The 20,385-nt window shown below is 38.4% G+C and overlaps 3 protein-coding genes and 1 pseudogene across 4 annotated transcripts in view; 3 read left to right on the forward strand and 1 right to left on the reverse strand.

Moving 5' to 3' along the window:
* Window positions 1–20,385, forward strand: part of PTGER4 (prostaglandin E receptor 4) — a 64,248-nt gene that overhangs the window by 41,784 nt on the left and 2,079 nt on the right. The window contains exon 5 of one of the 2 annotated variants that reach the window (XM_069096222.1): window positions 5,000–5,069. The exons of the other annotated variant lie outside the window; for it this stretch is intronic. Within the exon in view, the coding sequence (XP_068952323.1) occupies window positions 5,000–5,063 (64 nt within the window). The 3' untranslated portion in view covers window positions 5,064–5,069. The remainder of the gene's footprint in view (window positions 1–4,999; window positions 5,070–20,385) is intronic. 2 annotated transcript variants of the gene reach the window in all.
* The window catches only part of TTC33 (tetratricopeptide repeat domain 33), a 236,696-nt gene that overhangs the window by 20,126 nt on the left and 196,185 nt on the right, over window positions 1–20,385 (reverse strand). The gene's annotated exons all lie outside the window — the stretch shown is intronic.
* LOC138167399 (heme oxygenase 2 pseudogene) lies at window positions 15,675–18,165 on the forward strand (annotated as a pseudogene).
* Window positions 17,438–20,385, forward strand: part of C7 (complement C7) — a 289,650-nt gene continuing 286,702 nt past the window's right edge. Inside the window, exon 1 of the mRNA XM_069096218.1 lies at window positions 17,438–17,441. The gene's annotated coding sequence lies outside the window, so the exon portion shown is untranslated. The remainder of the gene's footprint in view (window positions 17,442–20,385) is intronic.

Genomic DNA, 20,385 nt, shown 5'->3' on the forward strand with positions numbered 1-20,385 from the left:
CACACACACACACACACACACACACACACACACACACACACACACACCTAGCCATGTGACCATGGGCACATCACTTAACACAATTGCCCTCCAAAAAAAGCAAAAAAAAAAAAACTATCCTATCGCAAACACATCATCACTTTCAAAGATATGTAAACAATACCATCCAGAGGGAATGAGTAATTTTTACTGATTCTCCCATAGTTAAGAAAAAGCCAGTGAGTGAATTAATAAAATAAAAATAAATTGCTCATGCTATTATGTTCATTTAAGTAATTTCTACTCTTTTCAAGGAGAAAAATGCTAAAACACAGAAAACTGCTACAAGAAGCATAAATTCCTCCCAAACAAGAATCAGGGCAATTAGCTCTAGCAATCTATTGGCTAAACACAATTTCAAAAAGCAATACTCATTAAAGCACAATAAAATTATACACAAAAACATGGGTGACATAGAAGGCTATTTAATCATCTACTAACCTAAACGTCTATCAAAAGTCACTTTCAGATTTTATTTTTATTCCTACAAAAGAGAAAAGAATATAATTCCTCTCTTTTAACTCTTATCATTCTAAAGAATCTCTACTTGTTCCTTTGCTTCATTAAATCATATCTCCAAGAAAGAAAGAGAGGTTTTTTTTAAAAAATATAGGAAAAAAAATCCCTTTTAAACCACTGGTTCAAACTTTATGAGGAATGAAACAGGACACTGTTAGTTCAGGTCATGAAGACCCACTGTCAACTGGTTTTTAAACATAACCAAAACAGTAACACACCATACAGGACAGAAAATTTAACAGTCTGCCACCTTAAAAAAAAAAAAAAAGCTAGAAATAACAATGAGCAAATCTCCATAGTCACATGGCTAAAAAGTATCACAAGTAGGAAATGTAAACAGGTTTTCAGGACCCCAAACTGCTCTCTGCCAGCTATCCCACTCTGCCTTTGCAACAAATGACTAGAGTGCAAAATTATATATCTTACATACATATAAAGTTGACAAGTGAAACCTCATGTGAAATATGGGTGAAGAGTTATTACTAACCTGGGAGGATGGGAGAGGTCAACAAAGGCTTCCTACACGAGATGAAGGGTACTTAGAACACAGAAAGGAATGAATTAATGAGCAAGTATTTAAGCACTTACTGTGTGCCAGACAGTGTTCTAGGAGGAGGGGATAAAAGTATAAAGTATGAAAAATATCCCCACTCTGAGAGAGCTTATGCTCTTTCTCAGGGAAAAACAAGTACATATAAAGGTATATACAGAATAAATATAAGTAAATATAAGGTAGCTGGAGGAGGGCTAAATGGCATGGTGGCTAGAGGCAGCCTCAGATGAAGCCAGGAAGACCTTTGGCTGTTCATTCAGTCATATCTGACGCTTTGTGACTCCAATGACCATAGCATACCAGGCCTTCAATCTTCCACTATGTCCCAAAGCCTTTCCAAGCATATGCTTTGATGACAGTATCTATTGCATCCTCTGATGTCCCCTTCTCATGTTGCCTTCAATCTTTCCCAACATCAGGGTCTTTCCCAACTAGTCCTGCCTCCTTATTATGTGGCCAAAATATTTAAGCTCCAGCTTCACTATCTGTCCTTCCAATAAGTAGTCTGAATTAATTTAAGTATTGATTTGATCTCTTTGCTGTTCAAAAGACTTTCAAAAGTCTTCTCCAGAACATTTCCAAAGTGTTGATTCTGTTGCACTCAGCTTTCCTTACAGTTCAGATGTCACAGCCATACACTGCTACTAGAAAAATCATAGGTTTGATCATACGACTTTTATTCGCAAGATAACGTATCTCTATTTTTTAGTAAGATGACCTGGCTGAGGTGAAATGACACCTCTAGCTGTGTGGGCCTGGAAAATTTTATCAGTGCCTTGCGTCACTCTCTTAAGGCTCTACATAGTACAGCAGGTACCAATTTTTGCATTAGTAAAGGGAGTTTCTTCACCTGGAAGTTTCCTAAACTAATGAAATCACTGGTGCAGTTCAGTGAGTACCATCTAGCAAGAAAAGCACTAGTAGCGGAAAGGATCAGGAAAGAATTTCATGAAAATGGTGGGGTGTCTCAAAAGAAGAGAAAGATCCTATATTTTTTTTCCTTTTTTTTTTGGAGGGGGGAAGGCAAGGCAATTGAGGTTAAGTGACTTGCCCAAGGTCACACAGCTAGTAAGTGTGTCAAGTGTCTGAAGTCACATTTGAACTCAGGTCCTTCTGACTTCAGGGCCACACTGCATCACCTAGCTGCCCCAGGATCCTACATTTTGTAAGGAAGAAATGACGGAGTGAATTCCAAGTCAGAAGTGGGGGAGCCAATTCAAATGCATGAGGATAGAGCGGCTGGCAAGTGTGAAAAACAGAAAAAAAGACAGTATGACTGGCAGAGAGTCTATAGAAAGGAATAATGTGGCATGAAGACTGGAAAGAGAGGTTGGAGCCAGGTTGTGAAGGGATTTACAAGCCAAACTGTAGAGTTTACATTTGATCTCAAAGGCTATGAAGTCACTGAAGATTATTAAGTAAGGAAGTGACTTAGACCTAAATTTAAAAGTCATTTTGACAGCTGTGGGGAGAATGAAATGCAATATGGGTAGATATGAAGCAAGAAAATCAATTAATCTTAACAAGGGCCCCAACTAATATAGTAGATAAATGAAGAGACCAGATGCAAGATATATTGTGGTCAAAAACATGGCAAGATTTGGTAAGTGATTGGATATGTGGAGTATGAAAAGTCAAGGATAATGCCAAAGTTACAAACATGGGAGACTGGAAGAATGATTTTGTCTTTAGCAGAAATAGGAAAATTCAGAAGAAGGGCACGGTTCTGGAGTAAGAGGAGGGGTAGAGATGAGTTCTGCGTTAGGATTGTTGAATTTGAATCAAACAGGTATGGAAAAAGGCAGGATAGGGTAGGGAGTGAATGTCAAGGGAATTTCAGGCAAAGGGAAGAATATAAACAAAGACACATATATGGGTAATCAGTTTGGTTGAAGTTTAGAGAACCTGGAAAAAAGTAATAAGAGATAAGACTAGAAAAGAAGAAACTTGAATAACAAACTAAAAAATATTAATTTTACTCAGTAAGCACTGACTGGTTTCAAGTGCAGTAACACAATACATCACAAGGAAAGATGATCTAGCAGCACTGTTAAAGAGAGCAAACACGAAAGAGAAGACCTGTTAGGATGCTACTGCAAATAGTCCAGAAGGGTGGTAATGAGGCCCTGTAGCAGGATGATCGCAACAGAAAGGAGACTAAATGCAAGAGGATTTGCAAAAATATTAAAAAAAAATAATGAAGAATAAATGGCATGTTTCGGGGGAAAGAAAATAAACTCTATTTTGGAAACAGGATCCCCAGGGTAACAAAGCAGAGTTAAGATTTCAAGCAAGGTCTTCTCACTTCAAATACAGTGCCTTTTCCACGATACCACACTGTCTCTCACATTGAGTTGGAGGAGCCAGTAAGACATGATAGTGTATATGGAGGTGAGCAAAGATATCAGGGATGGAGATCAGATACCTTGGAATCATCAACACAGAGATGAGTTTAAAACATAGGAGTACATGAAGTTTTCTTAAAGGAAAGATTGAGAGGGCAGAGAAGCAGGCTTAGAACAGTCTTAAGAAATACCCAATTTAAAAAATTCTTTGCCTTCATTAAATCTTCTAACATTTCCACCCCTCTATACTTTGTCAAGTGTTTACCCCTGATCTGACTTCAATTTAGCCATTTGACCTCTACAATGTCAGATGCTGCTGAATCCCCCCCACTCTGCCTCCCACTCCTATCTTACTGCCATTCTTCTCTTGCCAAATCTCAGTTCTGGATTACTCCCATTTGTCTCCTCCAACCCTACTCACAAGCCACTAAACACAAGAGGAAGTCTCACAACTGTGCTGGCAGAAAACATTATGAATTCATGTTATCCAGCCCTCACTGCAGCAAGGCAGCAGTCCTTTTATTCCTCCCTAATTAATTTCCTATCACTCCCTACAAAAGATATTCATACTCTACAATGCAGCATGTCCTCAACCAGAAACCTCAAACTCTTATTTCCATGCCTTTATGGAATGACTGCTCACAATGCCTGAAAATTTCTACTCTTTCACCCTTCCTGGTTTTTCTGACTCCCTTCAAAACTCAACTCGAACCTCAGATACTCCAAAAGGCCATTTCTTCCTTACCTTCCCCACTCCAACACCCACTCCTCTTTATAATGCCTTCTCCACTCAGGCTGTCTTTCATTTACTTAATATATACATATATCTTAATATATCTTTTATGTACCTAGTTCTTTACATGTTTTCTCCCCAATCAAAATGTTAACTTCCTTGAAGGCAGGAATTATGCTTTTGTTTTTCTTTGTAACCTCACTGCTTACCACAGATATATAGTAAATACATAACAAATGTTTGTTGACCTCTCAGGGGAGAAGGAAAATGTACTGTCAATGTTTTCAAGGGCTATACTGATATAGAATTTGGTCTTCTAAGTGTGCAGTGTGTGGTTTGGGTTTGAAATTAATACTCTTAAAAGATTATTAGGCATTGACCACATGCAAAACAGGCACTCGGGAAACAACGCCTAAAAACCAAGTAATTCCTTCCTTAAAATATAAGAAGCTTACATTTCAAAGGCTATGATACATATGACTGTAAGCAAACACTAAATAATTTGAAGAAGGGACAAACATTAATAAATGAATAATTCAGGGTATTAACAGAGGATGTAATCCCCTAAAACTAAACCTTTAAGGAAGAGAAACATTTTGATATGGAAATGAGGGATTCTAACCATGAGGCACAGATTATGAAACGACAGAGGGGGGATATCACATAATGATTTCTGAAAACAGTAGGCTGGTTTGAATGGAATGCAGTGGGCATATAAAAGGGAGTAATGTGAAATAAGGCTGGAAATGTAGGCTTGAGCTAGTGGAGGATCATAAACATCAAGATACTGAGTGTGTATTTTATCTTAAGGGCAATGGATACATATTCAGATTTGCCTGAAGATTATTTTGACAGCTACATGGAGGAGCTATGAACCAAGGTAAGCTGGATGTAGTAAAACAAGAACTGGAAAGATTAAACATGGACATTTTGAATGTCAGTGAACCCAAATAGATGGGAATGGGTGAATTTAATTCAGGTTATCATTACACACACTACTATGTGTACTACATTACACACTTCCCTTAGAAGCAATGGAGTAGTCCTCATAGTCAACAAAAAAGTGAAAAAAGCAGCACTGGGGTATAATCACAAAAACAACAGAATGACATCTATTTGAATCCAAGGCAAACTGTTCAGCCTTTCAGTGATACAACTCTATGATCCAAACACTGATGCTGAAGAGACCAAATTCGATCAGTTCTATGAAGACTTACAATATCTTCTAGAAATAATATCAAAAAAAGATGTCACATTCATCATAGGGAGTTGGAATGCTAAAGTAGGAAATCAAAGGATAACTGGAATAACAGGCAAGTTTAGTTTTGAAGTACAAAAGGAAGCAGAGCAGAGACTAATAAGAGTTTTGGCAAAATAACTCACTAATCAGAGCAAACACTCTTTTTCAACAACCCAAGAGGCAACTCTATACATGGACATCACTAGATGGTCAATATCAAAATCAGATTGATTATATACTTTGCAGCCAGAAGTGGAGAAGCCTTATACAGTCAGTTAATACAACACCTGAAGCTGACCATGGCTCATATCCTGAGCTTCTTATTGCAAAATTCAGACTTAAATTGAAGTAGGAAAAACCATCAGACCATGGCCTAAATAACATCCCTTAAGAATATGAAGTAGAGGGGCAGCTAGGTGGTGCAGTGAATACAGCACCGGCCCTGGAGTCAGGAGGGCCTGAGTTCAAATCCGGCCTCAGACACTTAACACAAAAACTAGCTGTGTGACCTTGGGCAAGTCACTTAACCCCAATCACCCTCCAAAAAGCAAAAAAAAAAAGTAAATAAATAATATGAAGTAGAAGTGATGAATAGATTTAAGGGATAAGATCTGTAGACAGAATGCCTAAATAACTATGGACAGAGGTTTGCAATACTGAATAGGAGGCAGCACCAAAAGACATTCTAAAAAATGTCTGTCTAATGAAGCTTTATATATACCCGAGGAAAGAAGGAAAGCAAAAAGTTAAGGAGAAAGGGAAAGATATATCCAACCAAATGCAGAAATCCAGAAAAAAAAAAGAGATAGAAGGATTGTTTAAATGAGCAATGCAAAGAAATAGAAGAAAACAACAGAAGGGGAAAGACAAGAGATCTCTTCAAGAAAATGAGAGATAGGGGCCGCTAGGTGGTGCATTGAGTAGAGCACCAGCCCTGGAGCCAGGAGGATCTGAGTTTGGATCCAGCCTCAGACACCTAACACACACACAAAAAAACTAGCCGTGTGACCTTGGGCAAGTTACTTAACCCCAAATGCCCTCCAAAAAGCAAAAAAAAAAGAGAGATATCAAGCCAAGTATTTCATGCAAAAATGGGCATGATAAAAGACAAAAAATCATAGGAACTTAACAGAAGGAGAAGAGGTTAAGAAGAGGCAGCAAGAATATACAGAATTATACAAGAAAGATCTTAACATCACCAATAACCACGATGCTGTGCTTGCTGATCTAGATCCAGACAACCTGGAAAATGAAGTAAAGTGGGACTTAAGAAGCACTTCTAACAGTAAGTCTAGTGAAAAATGACAGAATTCCAACAGAACTATTTAAAATCCTAAAAGATAATGCTGTTTAAGTAGTAATACTCAATATACTAGCAAATTTGGAGAACTCAACAGTGGCCACTGGATTAGAAAAGATCAGTTTATATCCCAATCCTAAAGAAGGACAATACCAAGGAATATTCAAATTACTGAACAATTGCACTCATTTCACACATCAGCTTCTGCAACATGTGAATGAGAATTACCAAAAGAACAGGCTGGTTTTCAAAGAGGAAGAGAAACTAAAGACCAAATTGCCAACATTAGCTAGATTTTGGAAAAAGCAAGAGAATTCCAGAAAAACTTCTTCACTGACTACACTTAAGCCTTTGTGTGGCTCACAACAAAATGTGGCAAGTCCTCAAAGAGATGGGAGTACCAGATCATCTTATTTTTCTCCTGAGGAACCTGTATGAAGGCCAAGAAGCAACATTAGAATGGAACATGGAACACCTGATTGTTTTAAGACTGGAAAAGTAGTATGAAAGGGCTATATGTTATCACCTGGATGTGACCATCAAGGTCAGCTTCCACACTAATGGTAAACTATTTAACTTGAACAGGCTACAAGCCAAGACTAAAGTGGAGGTAGAGTTGGTGCATGACTTTTTGTTCACAGATGACTGTACACTCAATGCAGCCTCTGAGGCTGAGATGCAACACAATATGGATCATTTCTCTGCTGCTTGTGCTAGTTTTGGCCTGATAATCAACACCAAGAAAATAAAGATTCTCCACCAGCCCGCACTTCACCATCCATATGTGGAAACACTGGTTATAGCAAATGGAGAAATTTCAAATGCTGTGTTCAAGTTCACTTATGTTGGCAATACACTTTCCCAAGATGTCCACAGATGATGAAGTTGACACACTCATTGCCAGAGCTAGCTCAGTGTTTGGGAAACTAAAAAAAAAAAACGTGAGAGACAAAGAGGTATTGGGCTGCATACCAAATTGAAGGTCTACAGACCTATTGCACTGGCTTCATTGTTGTATGCCTGTGAAATCTGAGTTTACCAGCAAGCACCATGCCAGAAAACTGAACCACTTCCATTTTGAATTGTCTTAGGAAGATTCTGAAGATTACTTGGCATGATAAAGTGGCAGACACTAAGGTCCTATTCTCAAGCTTGAACTGCCAAGCATTCAAACTCTATTGCAGATAGCACAACTTAGATGGGCTGGTCACAAAGCCCAAATGCCAAACACATTTACCTAAAAGACTATTTTATGAAGAACTTGCACAAGGCAAGCAAGGACACCCTTAAAGTCTCTTTGAAAAGCTTTAGTACGGATTGTGAGATATGGAAGACACTGGTATCCAACATGGGTGCCTGCATCAATAAAAGGAGCTGTGCTCTATGAGAATAATTAAGAAGCTTCTTGATGAGGGGTGAAAGAAGTGAGTGTAAAAGCTGGCTTGAAGTTTAGTATTAAAAAAAAATTAAGATCTTGATAATTGGTCTTACTACTTCCTGGCAAATAAAGGGAGGAAAAATGGAAGCAGTGTCAGATTTTAGACTCTTGGGTTAAAAGATCACTATAGATGATGACTACAGTCATGAAATTAAAAGATGTTCCTTGGAAGTTCCTATGGCAAAATGTGGACAGCATACTAAAAAGCAATGACGTTGCTTTACTGACAAAAGTTCATATAGTCAAAGCTATGGCTTTTCCAGTAGCAATGTACAGCTGTGAGAGTTGGAGTATAAGAAAAATTGAGTGCTGCAGAATCAATACTTTCAAACTGTGGTGCTGGAGAAGACTTTTGAGAGTCCCTTGGACATCAAAGAAATCAAATCAGTCAATACTTAAGGAAATTAGTTCAGACTACTTATTGCAAGGACAAATAGTGAAGCTGAAGCTTAAATACTTTGGCCACATAATGAGAAGATAGGACTTACTGGAAAAGATTCTGATACTGGGAAAGATTGAAGGCAAAAGTAAAAGGGTATCAGGGGTAGCTAGGTGGCGCAGTGAATAGAGCCTTAGACACTTAACACAAAAACTAGCCGTGTGACCCTGGGCAAGTCACTTAACCCCAATTGCCCCTCTAAAAAGCAAAAACAAGAGAAAAGTAAAAGGGTATATGTTATGTCAAAGGAGGAGATGTCACAGAAGCATTAAACATGAGCGTGGACAATCTTTGAGGGATAGTGGATAGAAGGGTCCGGCATGGACCATACATAGTCCATAGAGTCACAAAGTTGGACATGATTGAACAACAACAACAAAAATGGAGTGTGAACTGGGGAAACAAGAAGATCAACTGAGAGGTTTTAATAACAGTTCAAATAAACACTGTTAGGGTAAGGGAAGCTATATGAACAGAGAAAAAAGATTAGATGTTAGACATTGTGGGTTTTTATATTACATATGTAGATCAAAGGAAAGGGATGACTAAGATTTGTGAACCTGTTAGTACCCATTACAGAAATAAAGAAGTTTGTTGAAAAAATCTGTTTAGAGAAAAATATGACATTTGGGACATACGAGTTTGATAAAATAATGGGAAATCCGGCTTGGAACAAAACCTTGAGAACCAAATAGTAGGTAATTAATGATGATTCCACAAACGGAACCAAAAAAGTTTAGTCCTACAGGCATATGAAGGACCAGGCTTATGTGACTCAAGCCGGAGAATTTGTAACTCTATCATGAAACTGATATTCTAGAACCTAAAGGAAAGAGATAATCTAAGTATAGGTAAGCAGGCAAAACCTTTTTTTGATTAAATAATACCATCGGTATCTAAGAAATGGTTGCAAAGACTTAAAAGAATGATTAAATTACTTATCTCAGACAATATTTTTTAGGGTAAATTTTTTTTCACAATCAACTTCCTGTGCTATAAGCATAATTATACCCATTTAATAGATAATGACACTGAAACTCAAGAGTATATCATTGTCTTAAGACTGCAGAGTTTTTAAGTGTCAGAGCCAGTATTCAGGCCTGGGCCTCTGTAATGAGAATGTAAATTTAAAGATCTTCCCTGCCCCTAGGCTAAAATGCACCCGGAGCCTGGGGTGGGAGGCTTGTTTTTCAGTAGATACTTCTTGATTGGCCAGTGAGTCAATAAGGTTGTTACATTCTCTGACCCAGGAGAAGGCTATATAAGCCCTGATTTGTAGCTTTGTTTTGGGGCTCACTTAGAGAAATATTCTGTGATTTGATCAGATGAAACTCTGGGAAGCCATTGTCTAGGGCTTTGAAACCCAGATGTTGTTTGGTATGGATGTAATGGTTGGACAGTTTACTGTCTACTTGATCTGTTTCTGTCTTGATAATTCTGTCTGTATATTCTGAAGTTCAAGGTGCTGACTTTTTTCCCCTGAACTAGGTGAACGATACATATCTGACTGATTAAAGTAAGCTTGTTAACCCATTTTGAGTTGCTTTCCTTTAACAAAGCAGATCTAAGAACCTGTGCTGGCAGCCACCCTAGGAACACTGGGGTGCTTGCTGCTACAGCCTCCCAGCTTCAAGTCTAGCACTCTTTTCAGGAAATGACAGTGGCAGAGAATAAGAGAGAGCTCCTATGTGTGGCTCCTTTACCTTCTGAAAGAAGTTATAGATCTGGTCCCTTTACCCTATCTGCCAGAGGGATAAATGAGATAACATTGGCAAAACACCTAGCATTGCTCCTGGTACCTAGTAGATGCTACATAAATACTTATTCCCTTCTCACCCTGCCCACCCCAGAGGGAGGGCAGGGCCAAGATGTCAGAGCAGCAGAAAGAAGTACAGTTAAGCTCTACCCAATTTCTCCTTAGAAAATGTACCACATATATGAATGTAATGGAATACTACTGTGCTATAAGAAATGAGCAACAGATGGACTTCATAACTTGGAGAGACTTACATAAACTGATGCTGAGTGAGGGGAGCAGAACCGGGAGAACTTTGTACACAATTAAAGACACATCGTATGTGTGATTACCAACTTTGAGAGACTGGACTCCTCTTAGCAATACAAGATTAGAAAACAACTCCAAAAGAGTCATGATGGAAAGGAATATCCACAACCAGAGAAAGAACTACAAAACCTGCAGATTGAAGCAAACTATTGGCTCTCTCTCATTTGTGTTTTGTTTTATCCCTTCTTTTTCTTTGTTCAGTCCATGGTTATAATCCTTTACAACATGACTAATGTTCAATATAAAGGTATTTGTAGAACCTATATTTGATTACATGCCACTATGGGGGGGGAGAGGGAAGAGAGGGTGGGAGAAAATTTGAAACTTAAGAGATTGTGGAACTGAACATTGTAAACTAAAAGTAAATAAAAAGACATCAATTATTTAAAAACAAAAAGAAAATGCAACACACCATGTCTTTATCAGGAAATTAAAAAAAAAACCAGTGAGTCCTTCTCCCAACCCAAGTTGGCTTTGGGAAATGAAGAGGTCAGAGGATAGGGTCTCACTAGGAATGTCTGCACAGAGCATTTCAGGGCAAGGAGAACCTATGCAACAGGGCAAGCGATCCCAATCCTGCACAGAGGAGCCAAACTCATGTAGGATGTAGGAATAGGTAAGAGATGGCTGCACAGATGCACACTGTCTAGTTCTAGGTCACACATGCAGGGCAGGCTAGAGAAGGGGTCTTGCCCATAACGGTGGCATTCCAGAGGGAAGAGCAGCCATGGCTCTTCAGCTGTGAATACAAGCAAGCAACAAGTCCTGAAGGCTGCAAGCTTCTCACTCCCAAAGCCAGGTGCGTGGTTCAGTCCCCAGGAATGGAGGAAGGCTCAGTTCAAGCCTCAAGCCCACCCTGCAGTAGAATGATAATCATGACAAGAAATCCAAACCAAAGGGGGACTTGCACTTGCACGGCTCTGAACTGGTAGAGCTTTCTAGCTGGCTAATAGCGGCTAAGTCTAGCAGCAATCTACTGGAACACTAACCAGGAATAAGTCCTCAGACCTTGGCACAGACCAACATTTTCTGCTGGTTAGAAATTTGCAGAGCTTAAATCAAAAGGGCAGACATCAGCCTTTGCCCTAGATCAGACCACATTGGGAGCCTTGAAAGTTTGCAAGTCCTCACCCTGGGACTGTGCCTAAAATCCTAGAATAGCACAGGAAAGAAGCGGCAAGACCAGCCTGGATTATCCCCTCTAGAAATGTGCAGAGTCCAACCTGATATGAAGTCTGAAGTCAGGAAGCAGGCTGGAAGAATAAACAAACAAACAATAACAACAAAACATATCATAAAATGCTAGTATCAGGGTATCAGGGACACTTGAGACAAACTGAAAAAAGAAAATGCCTCCAAACATCTACAAGCAAAGCCTCAAAGACAGACACAGCTTGGTCCCAAGTTTAACTACAATTCCTAGAAGAGAGGAAAGAAGAATTTCAGAAAGAGTTTTAAAATATTTTTTATAAATGAAATGAGAACACTGGAGGGAAAAAGTGTTAGAGAAAAAAGTTAGAAAAGAATTATAAAGGAAATTTAGTTTGGCATGAGATACAAAATACTGACTAAGCAACAAACTTCCTGAAAATTAAAAGGAACTCAGTAGAAACTAATGACTCCAAGGGGCGGCCAGGTGGCTCAGCGAGTAAGAGCACCGTCTCCAGTGTTGGGATGACCTGGGGATCGAATCTGGGCTCAGATACTTAGCACCACACCCAGAAATAACTGGTCGTGTAACCTTGAGCAAGTTACTTAACCCCAATTGCTTAAAAAAATAAAAATAAAAAGCAAAAAGAAACTAATGACTCCATCAGACAACAGGAAATATTAAAACAAAATCAAAAGACGCGGGGGAACATGGAAGACAAGGTAATAATATAAAAACCACTAACTTGGAAAATAGATCAAGGAGAAATCATTTAAGAATCAACAGAATACTTGAAAGATAAGACCCAAAAAAGAGCCTAGAGATCATATTTCAAGAAAACTGCCCAGATTATCTCAGAATCAGAGAAAAGAATGGGAATAGAAATAATCCATTGGCTACATCCTGAAAGAAATCCCAAAATGAAAATTCCCTGGAATAGTACAACAAAAATCAAGAGGTTATAGGTTAAGTAAAAAATAATACCAGCAGCTGGAAAGAAAGAATTCAAGTTCTAAGGAGTCACAAGAAAAACTGAGTACAATCCTACACACAAAAACAATTGATTTTTAATGAATATAGAACTTTCAAGCATCCTAATGAAAAGATATATATGATATATCTGCATATAATCCTTGAAGTTCAAACACAGTAGTCAAGAGAAACATCATAAGGAATTTTAAAAGGATAAACTATTCTCATGAGGAAGATGAAACATGTCCCCCTGTTACCATTAGGGATAATGGAGGGAGTCTAAATTAGATAGAGGGCCTAGAATTAATTCTCTTATGTTCTGATGATCTTACAAGAAGAACAAAAGGGAGGAGAAGAGGAATTAATGGAAGGCAAAGGGTAAAGAAGTTAGGAAAGAAGGAAAAGAAGGATGAAGAAATTATCGACATAATCAGAATGCACAACTTAACATTTCTATTAAGTTCAGAAATACATTCTATTCAACAGGGAAAGGAGAAGGAGGAGAAAGGAGAAGAGGAAATAAGAAGCAAGATAAATTAAGGGAGATATTAATCCTAAGAAAAAAATTCTAACAAAAGATATGCAAAAGTATTTACAGCAGCTCTCATTGTAGTGGCAAAGAACTGCAAACTGAGGGTGTACCCACCAATTAGGGAATATCTGAACCAGTTATGGTACATAAGTGTGATGGAATATTAGTGTGCTATTACAAATGATGAAGGAGATAGTTTCAGAAAAACCTAGTAAAATTTGTATGAACTGATAAAGAGTGAGGTGAACAGAAGAGAACCAGAAGAGAACAGCTTATGCAATGACAACAATATTGTAAAACAATTTTGAAAGACTCAGGAACTCTGGTCAATGAAATAATCAACTATAATTTCAGAGGACTCATAATGAAAGCCATCTCCTAACAGATGTGGTAAAACTCAAGAGTACAGATTCAGGCAAATTTTTCTGCTTTCAGATGTGCCAATGTGGGAATTTACTTTGCTTGACTATACATGTTTGTAAAAGGTTTTGTTTTTCTTTCTTTCAAGTGAGGAGGGGAAGGGGGAGGAAAAGAAGGTAGATTTTTATTGATTAAAAAAAAACTTTAAAAAAGGTTGCTAGAAAATAGAAAGCACAGGTGTGCCTGAGTATTCCTCTGACGCAGAGGCAGAGTAGTGTAACTTTATCTAACTAGCTACCAGAGAAAAGAGATGAAGGGCATAGCAGAAGCCCTATGTCCCTCAGTCTTCTCACTTGCTCCTCAGCAGGTGTGAGATTGCCTGCGGTTTGCATACGTAATCACACTTTCAGTTCAAGCTCTCTGCCACACCAAAGGATGCTGCCTCTTTTTATAGGGGAAGGTTAGCTATGAACTGAGAAGGCCTAATTCTGTTTTTAAATAAAAAGCTGCTATTTCATCCCAGTCACATAACCAACTGTTCTTATGGAAGTCAAGTGGGGGAAAGGAACATTATCCCTTCCTCCCATTCAGAATAGCTAGAAGGTATATATTCAAAATAGCTAGAAGGTAGCTATCAATTAATTATTTTAATATTGTTGAGGATAGTCAAGCAAGAAGACTTCCCCTTAGGGGTGGACAGGTAGCACAGTGAGTAAGAGTACCAGCCCCAGAGTCGAGATGATCTGGGATCGAATCCAGGCTCAGACACTTAGTACCCACCCAGAAACACCTGGCTGTGTAACCTTGAGCAAGTTACTTAAGCACAGTGAGTAAGAGCACTAGCCCCAGAGTCAGGATAACCTGGGATCAAATCTGGGCTCTGATACTTAGCACTATACCCAGAAATAACTGGCAGTGTAACCTTGAGCAAGTTACTTAACCCCAATTGCTTTAAAAAAAAAAAAAAGACTTCCCCTCTAATAGTTTACAATACATATTCCTTGTTCAATTAGTTACAAACTGCCAATTACGAAAACAAAATTTAAAACTATCATCCAGTTAAATTTACAGGAAAACAGTAAAGACTATGGAGGTCCTGCATTCCATTTCCTTCTACTAAATATTTTCAGATTTCAAACAGTCTTACTTAAGTCTTATTTAAGCTGTCAACATCTTTCTTAGGAGTTTATGTTTTATTTTTTATTCCACCATTTGGTGAGCTTATTCATGAAAATTTTATGGCAAATGGCCTTTTTACTAACTCATTTTTATAATCTGCCTCTTACAGATGGATTTCTTTTGTGCAACATTACAGCAATACTTGATACATGTTTTGCTTACTTTTTTAATTATGTAGTGGCTATTAAGGAGATATGATACTGAGAGTACTTTTTGATGGATCACTGTTGCTATAAGAATCAGCCAAATGAGTTTTTCTATGAAAAAAAAATTTGTTTTAGCAAGAATCATATCCTTTCCAAAGCAGAGAATTAACAACAAAATTTTTCTTCCAAATTAAACCAGATATCTAGATTATGTAGTGTTTATGTCCCTCAAATAGAAAATAATTGTCTAAAAAAGACCAAACCACCTTAGTTTCTTCTTCATCTATACAATAAGGGGATTAGACTAGATGATCTTTAAGATATCTACCAGTTTTAACACACTATGAAATAAATAGTATAAATTTCACACAATTTGTAACTTTAATGAATTCAAAATAAATAAAAATAACAAAGACTTTGACTTTGAAGATGAGTGAAAAGCTATGAAAAAAATTGAATTACAACACTGGTCAAAATATAGGCTATTCCAGAACACAGGTCACACCTCTAAAATGAGATCTCACTGAAAGGAAATGAGAGAGATCTCTTCCCTTACTTTGCAACACCAACAGCAGGGGTGTCAGGTACAGGCTCCTGCAGCAAGAGAAAGGGAGGGAGAGAATCAGTTGTACTAGTTCTGTTACTTCTAGAAAGAACAAGAAGTACTTAACTGTTTTTCCACTAAGAACACGATACGTCATAAGGTTTTATATATTTTTAATTCTGTTCCTTCCTTAAGGTTCAGCTCAAATGCCATGACGACTGATTTCTCTGACCCCCCCCACCTCACCCCTAAGAAGTGATCTCTTCCTACCCTGATCTTTCACGCCAATGTCTCGCTTCTCTTATGCACTTTATCATATTTGTATGGGTAGATTTATTTCTGAAACACAGGTAACGGTCCCAAGCTGTCATCTCCTGACTAGTTCCCCACTGCTATGGCCTTCTGAGGTTACAGCGTACCTTAAAGAAAACCTATTAAGTACTTTAATGAGCACATATGCCTTCAGCTAGAAGGTATGGGGAACAGGCTTAATGTAGACAAATGATCCAATCCTACCTGCTATGGCTGTACACAGATCATTAAGTACATTCAAGTCACATTCTACTTTCCCCTCATTCTCATTAGGCTTGAAAGCATTCTTCAAGCTTCTCCCTAAACATTACTCAGTCATTCCTTCCAGATGTCCAACCTCAATTAGTGTTTACTGCAGATTTTTGTTTTGTTTTCTTTTTAAACAGCCTTATACGTGTCTAATGTAAGCCCAAACTCCTGGGATCCTTTTATTCTGGACTTCACTGCTATCATCCTTCTGGTTATTTTTCCATTAGTATCTACCTTACAAGTATTTGGTATTCATTTTTAAGATAAAGAATCCTATTTCTCTTTTTGTTCTTGTCTCTTTCATATCCTATGGCATTTTTCAAAATAACATATACTAACCATGAAAATGGCAATGTAAATAAATGTGCCATTGAAAAAACCCTTTCCTTCTAACCTGAGCCTGAATCAGCCTTATTCTTTGGCTTTTTCCTATCGCCAAGTCTTTATCTGTTGGTCACCAAAATATCAAACAAGATTGTAATTTCCATAAAAATAAGAGCTCTGTCATTTTTCATCTTTGTCTCCCCAGAACCTGGCAGAGTAATACGTGCTTAACAAATGTTTGCAGAACATGAATTTATAGAATTCAGATTGGGGAGTAAAGTGTGTACTATATTCAGACATATGACAACAATGGTTTTAAAAACTTTAGTATGGACCAAAGTTTTTTGATCCCTTTTTGCAAAGTAAAAACAATACAAAGTATCATCTTTAAAAGCAAATCTCGAAACTATTCAGAGATAGTTTTAAAAGCTGTCACTTAGAGTAGAGGTGGCGAAGCCAGCGGACAGAGCACCAAGGACCAGAGGGGTAAAAGAAGGCTTGAAGAGCTGCACTAAGCCAAAATGTCATCTGAATTGGAGACACCATCAGATGGAGTGGATGAATCTGAAAAAAAAAAGCTATGAAGGACCTGAAAGGGAAAACCACACAAAACAAACGGACCTTTCTGAGCTTCTAAAAGAAGGGACTAAGGAGTCTCATGACCGTGCAGAAAATACCCAGTTTGTCAAAGATTTCTTGAAAGGCCATATCAAGAAGGATCTTTTTAAGCTAGCTACCACTGCATTTTATTTCACATATTCAGCCCTGGAAGAGGAAATGGACTGCAACAAGGACCACCCTGCCTTTGCTCCCTTGTATTTCCCCATGGAGCTATACCGCAAGGAGGCGCTGACCAAGGGCATGGAGTATTTCTTTGGTGAGGAGTGGAGGGAGAAAGTGCAGTGCTCGGAGGCCACCCAGTGCTATGCAGACCGTATCCATTACGTGGGGCAGCATGAGCCGGAACTCCTCGTGGTCCATGCTTACACACAGTACATGGGGGACCTTTCTGGGGGCCAGGTACTGAAGAAGGTGGCCCAGCAGGTACTGAAGCTGCTGAGCACAGGAGAAGGGACCCAGTTTTACATGTTTGAGAATGTAGACAATCCTCAGCAGTTCAAGCAGTTTTATCGGGTCAGGATGAATGCCCTGGACCTGGATCTGAAGACCAAGGAGAAAACTGTGAAGGAGGTTAACAGGGCCTTCGAGTACAACATGCAGATTTTCAATGAACTGGAAAGGGCTGGCTCTTTGCTGGCCACAGAATCCCAGGATGGAGAGCTCCTTATACATGATGGGAAAGGAGATGTGCGCCAAGTGCCCCTACTATGCTGCTCAACAAGGTAAAGGTGCCCATGAGGGTAGTGCTGGCCCCTTCAAAAATGCCATGGATGTACTGAGGCAGCCCAACCTTCAACTCATCCTTGCTGCTGTTGTGGCCGTGACTTCTGGACTGATGGCCTGGTATTTCATGTGAAGGAGGAGCCTGTGACCCTGGTAGTCACCAGGGATAATCCCAGTCAAACCCCCTATCCCTACCCTAACCCTACTGACTAAACTATCATCACCTCAGGTGATTTAAAAAAAAAAAGCTGGGTTTGAAAAAGCAAGCAACCAATAAAACCGGACACTAAAGTCATCGCCCAAGAGACTGCTTTCTGCAATAAGATTTTGTAACCCAGATACTAAGGGGGTAGGGTCATGGATCCCCACAGCAATATCAGCCCAGAGGAGGCCTCAAACCCAGAACTTAAAGATATAGAAGCACAGCTTAGATCCAAAACCTCTATACAGTGGAGCAATTTCCCTCAGCCTTGTGGAGTCAACTCCTCCCCTAAGGGCTCCACCATGTAGTTAGGGCTCTCTTCTTCCTTCATCTCATCTCTCATCACTCAGGTTTGTGTTGATCACTTGGTCGATGAGATGCTTCACTCAGAACAATGGTAACTTGCTGGGGTGGAAGGAGGGGAGAGAGAAAAAGAATACAGCTGCTACACTGTGGCCACCACACCAAAGGCAGGGGGACAAATAGCCTTGGGAGGAAAAGAACCTGTGGTCCTGGGCCTGGGAACCAGGCTTCTACCCTAGACTCTCGAAGAAGAGTTTCATTTTGGCTACTTCCTTCAGCAGACCAACCCTTGCTGTCCCTCCTGGACAGAACAACAGGGGCAAAGAGTTTGGTTTCTCATGTAACCAATGTAAATGCTAATGCATCCAATAAAGTTTATACTTGAATAAATAAATAAATAAAAGCTGTCACTTAAATAAGATCAAATGACCTACAAGATTAAATAAATTGAAATTTTACTTTCACTAAAAGCTGTTTATTCTCCAATAAATAAACCATATCCCTTTTTCTTAGTGTAAGAGGAATAGTGAATGTATGTAGGGAAAAAATTTACATACATTTAACTAGTTATTAAATGAAATATTAAACTAAAATATGTTTAAAGATAATTAGGTTTATATGAAAATTTTTGGATCAAATTAGTTTTAGAAATCACAAAAGAGAACATAATTTTTAAAAAATCATCCCTAAGTACAAGAAAAATTTAAATTAAGAAAATTTAATCAATTAAATACTGTTGCTTGCTGCAATTTTCTTTCAAAAATGGGTCATTCTTTCAACTTTTACATTTTGAATTCAGGTACTTTGGATGTCTCTATATTTGTCATTTTTTTTAATCAAAAAATATCAAGAGATCCTACTCACTACTTATTAATGTATAAATGCCTATAATAATAGACTATAAGGAAAAAACAATGTGGACTATACTAGAAAGCTAGTGAAGAATGTCAAATTTTATTTTGGTATAGAATGTATAAAATATGCAAAAAGACAACAACATACTAGAACTTGGATTAAGCCTTATGCAGAAGCAACAACTGTGGTATAATTTAAGAGATGCTTTGTAGGTCTCCTTTTCGTCATGGTATCTGAAATTCTACCACAATAAATTAACTACCTTGGTTCCTTAGACTTTGGTCTTCAGGATACCCTTTTTAAAATACAAGAGACCTGGATGATGGAGCAGTAGGAAGCAATGCAGTCAGGCTCCCTTCCACAAAAACTCTTCTAACAGGCCTAAAAACTGCACCAGCTCAAATGCTAATGGTGAAATCCAGAAAATGTTAAAATGAATTCTTTGTCAGGCCCAATTTGGCATTAGGGAGACAGAAAGGTCTGCTGACACTGGAGACACTGGGTTGGGATAGGAACACACTGGCACCTGTGGAGTACTCCAGTGCCCAGGAAGTGCATCAGTATAAGAGGAGGTACCAAACCTATATGAGAATGATCTGTAAACTATAAAAGCTTTGACTTCCTACTACTGTAGGCCTGTACAACTTGAAATCCACATTTTTTCTATATACAAAGGATGTTTTCCTTTACATTTTTCATACAGCATTCCTCTCTTAACCTAAAAATTTATTTAATTGAATCTCAATTCTCCAATTTATATAACTTTGTACCAAGGTAAGTATTTCCTTCCTTTGATGATTACATTTGTCATCTATCCGCAGGCAATTATTTCAACTTTTGTTTGTCTGACAGCAGCTAAACTAGTCTAATCTACCAACCTCTAATTAATGTTTAGTGATTCTATGAAGCCATGTATACATTATGTCAAAACATCTGGTTATTTTCCCCATTTGACGTCAAACAAGAGGTCTGACTCATTTTCCATTAAATTAACAAGATTTGGGGGCTGTGCGCAGGGAGTACACATTTTGTTTATCTATATGGCTGCATTTTCTGACAACCACACACAGGAAATTCAGGGCATAGCAATGACTAATTTGCTTTTACCTTCTTCCCTCTTGTGCAGTCCAGAAAAAGAAAAATAATAGTAAGTTATTAAATGGCACTTACAAAAATTCCTAAAGTTCTGTTTCGTGCACACTTAGAAAGTGATTTCATAAATGTGGAAATTTTTGTACTCAA

The sequence above is a fragment of the Petaurus breviceps genome, unplaced genomic scaffold (assembly GCF_028583685.1).
Source record: "Petaurus breviceps papuanus isolate PSGF00001 unplaced genomic scaffold, PetGlider_PUasm1.0 229, whole genome shotgun sequence".
Classification (NCBI taxonomy): domain Eukaryota; kingdom Metazoa; phylum Chordata; class Mammalia; order Diprotodontia; family Petauridae; genus Petaurus; species Petaurus breviceps.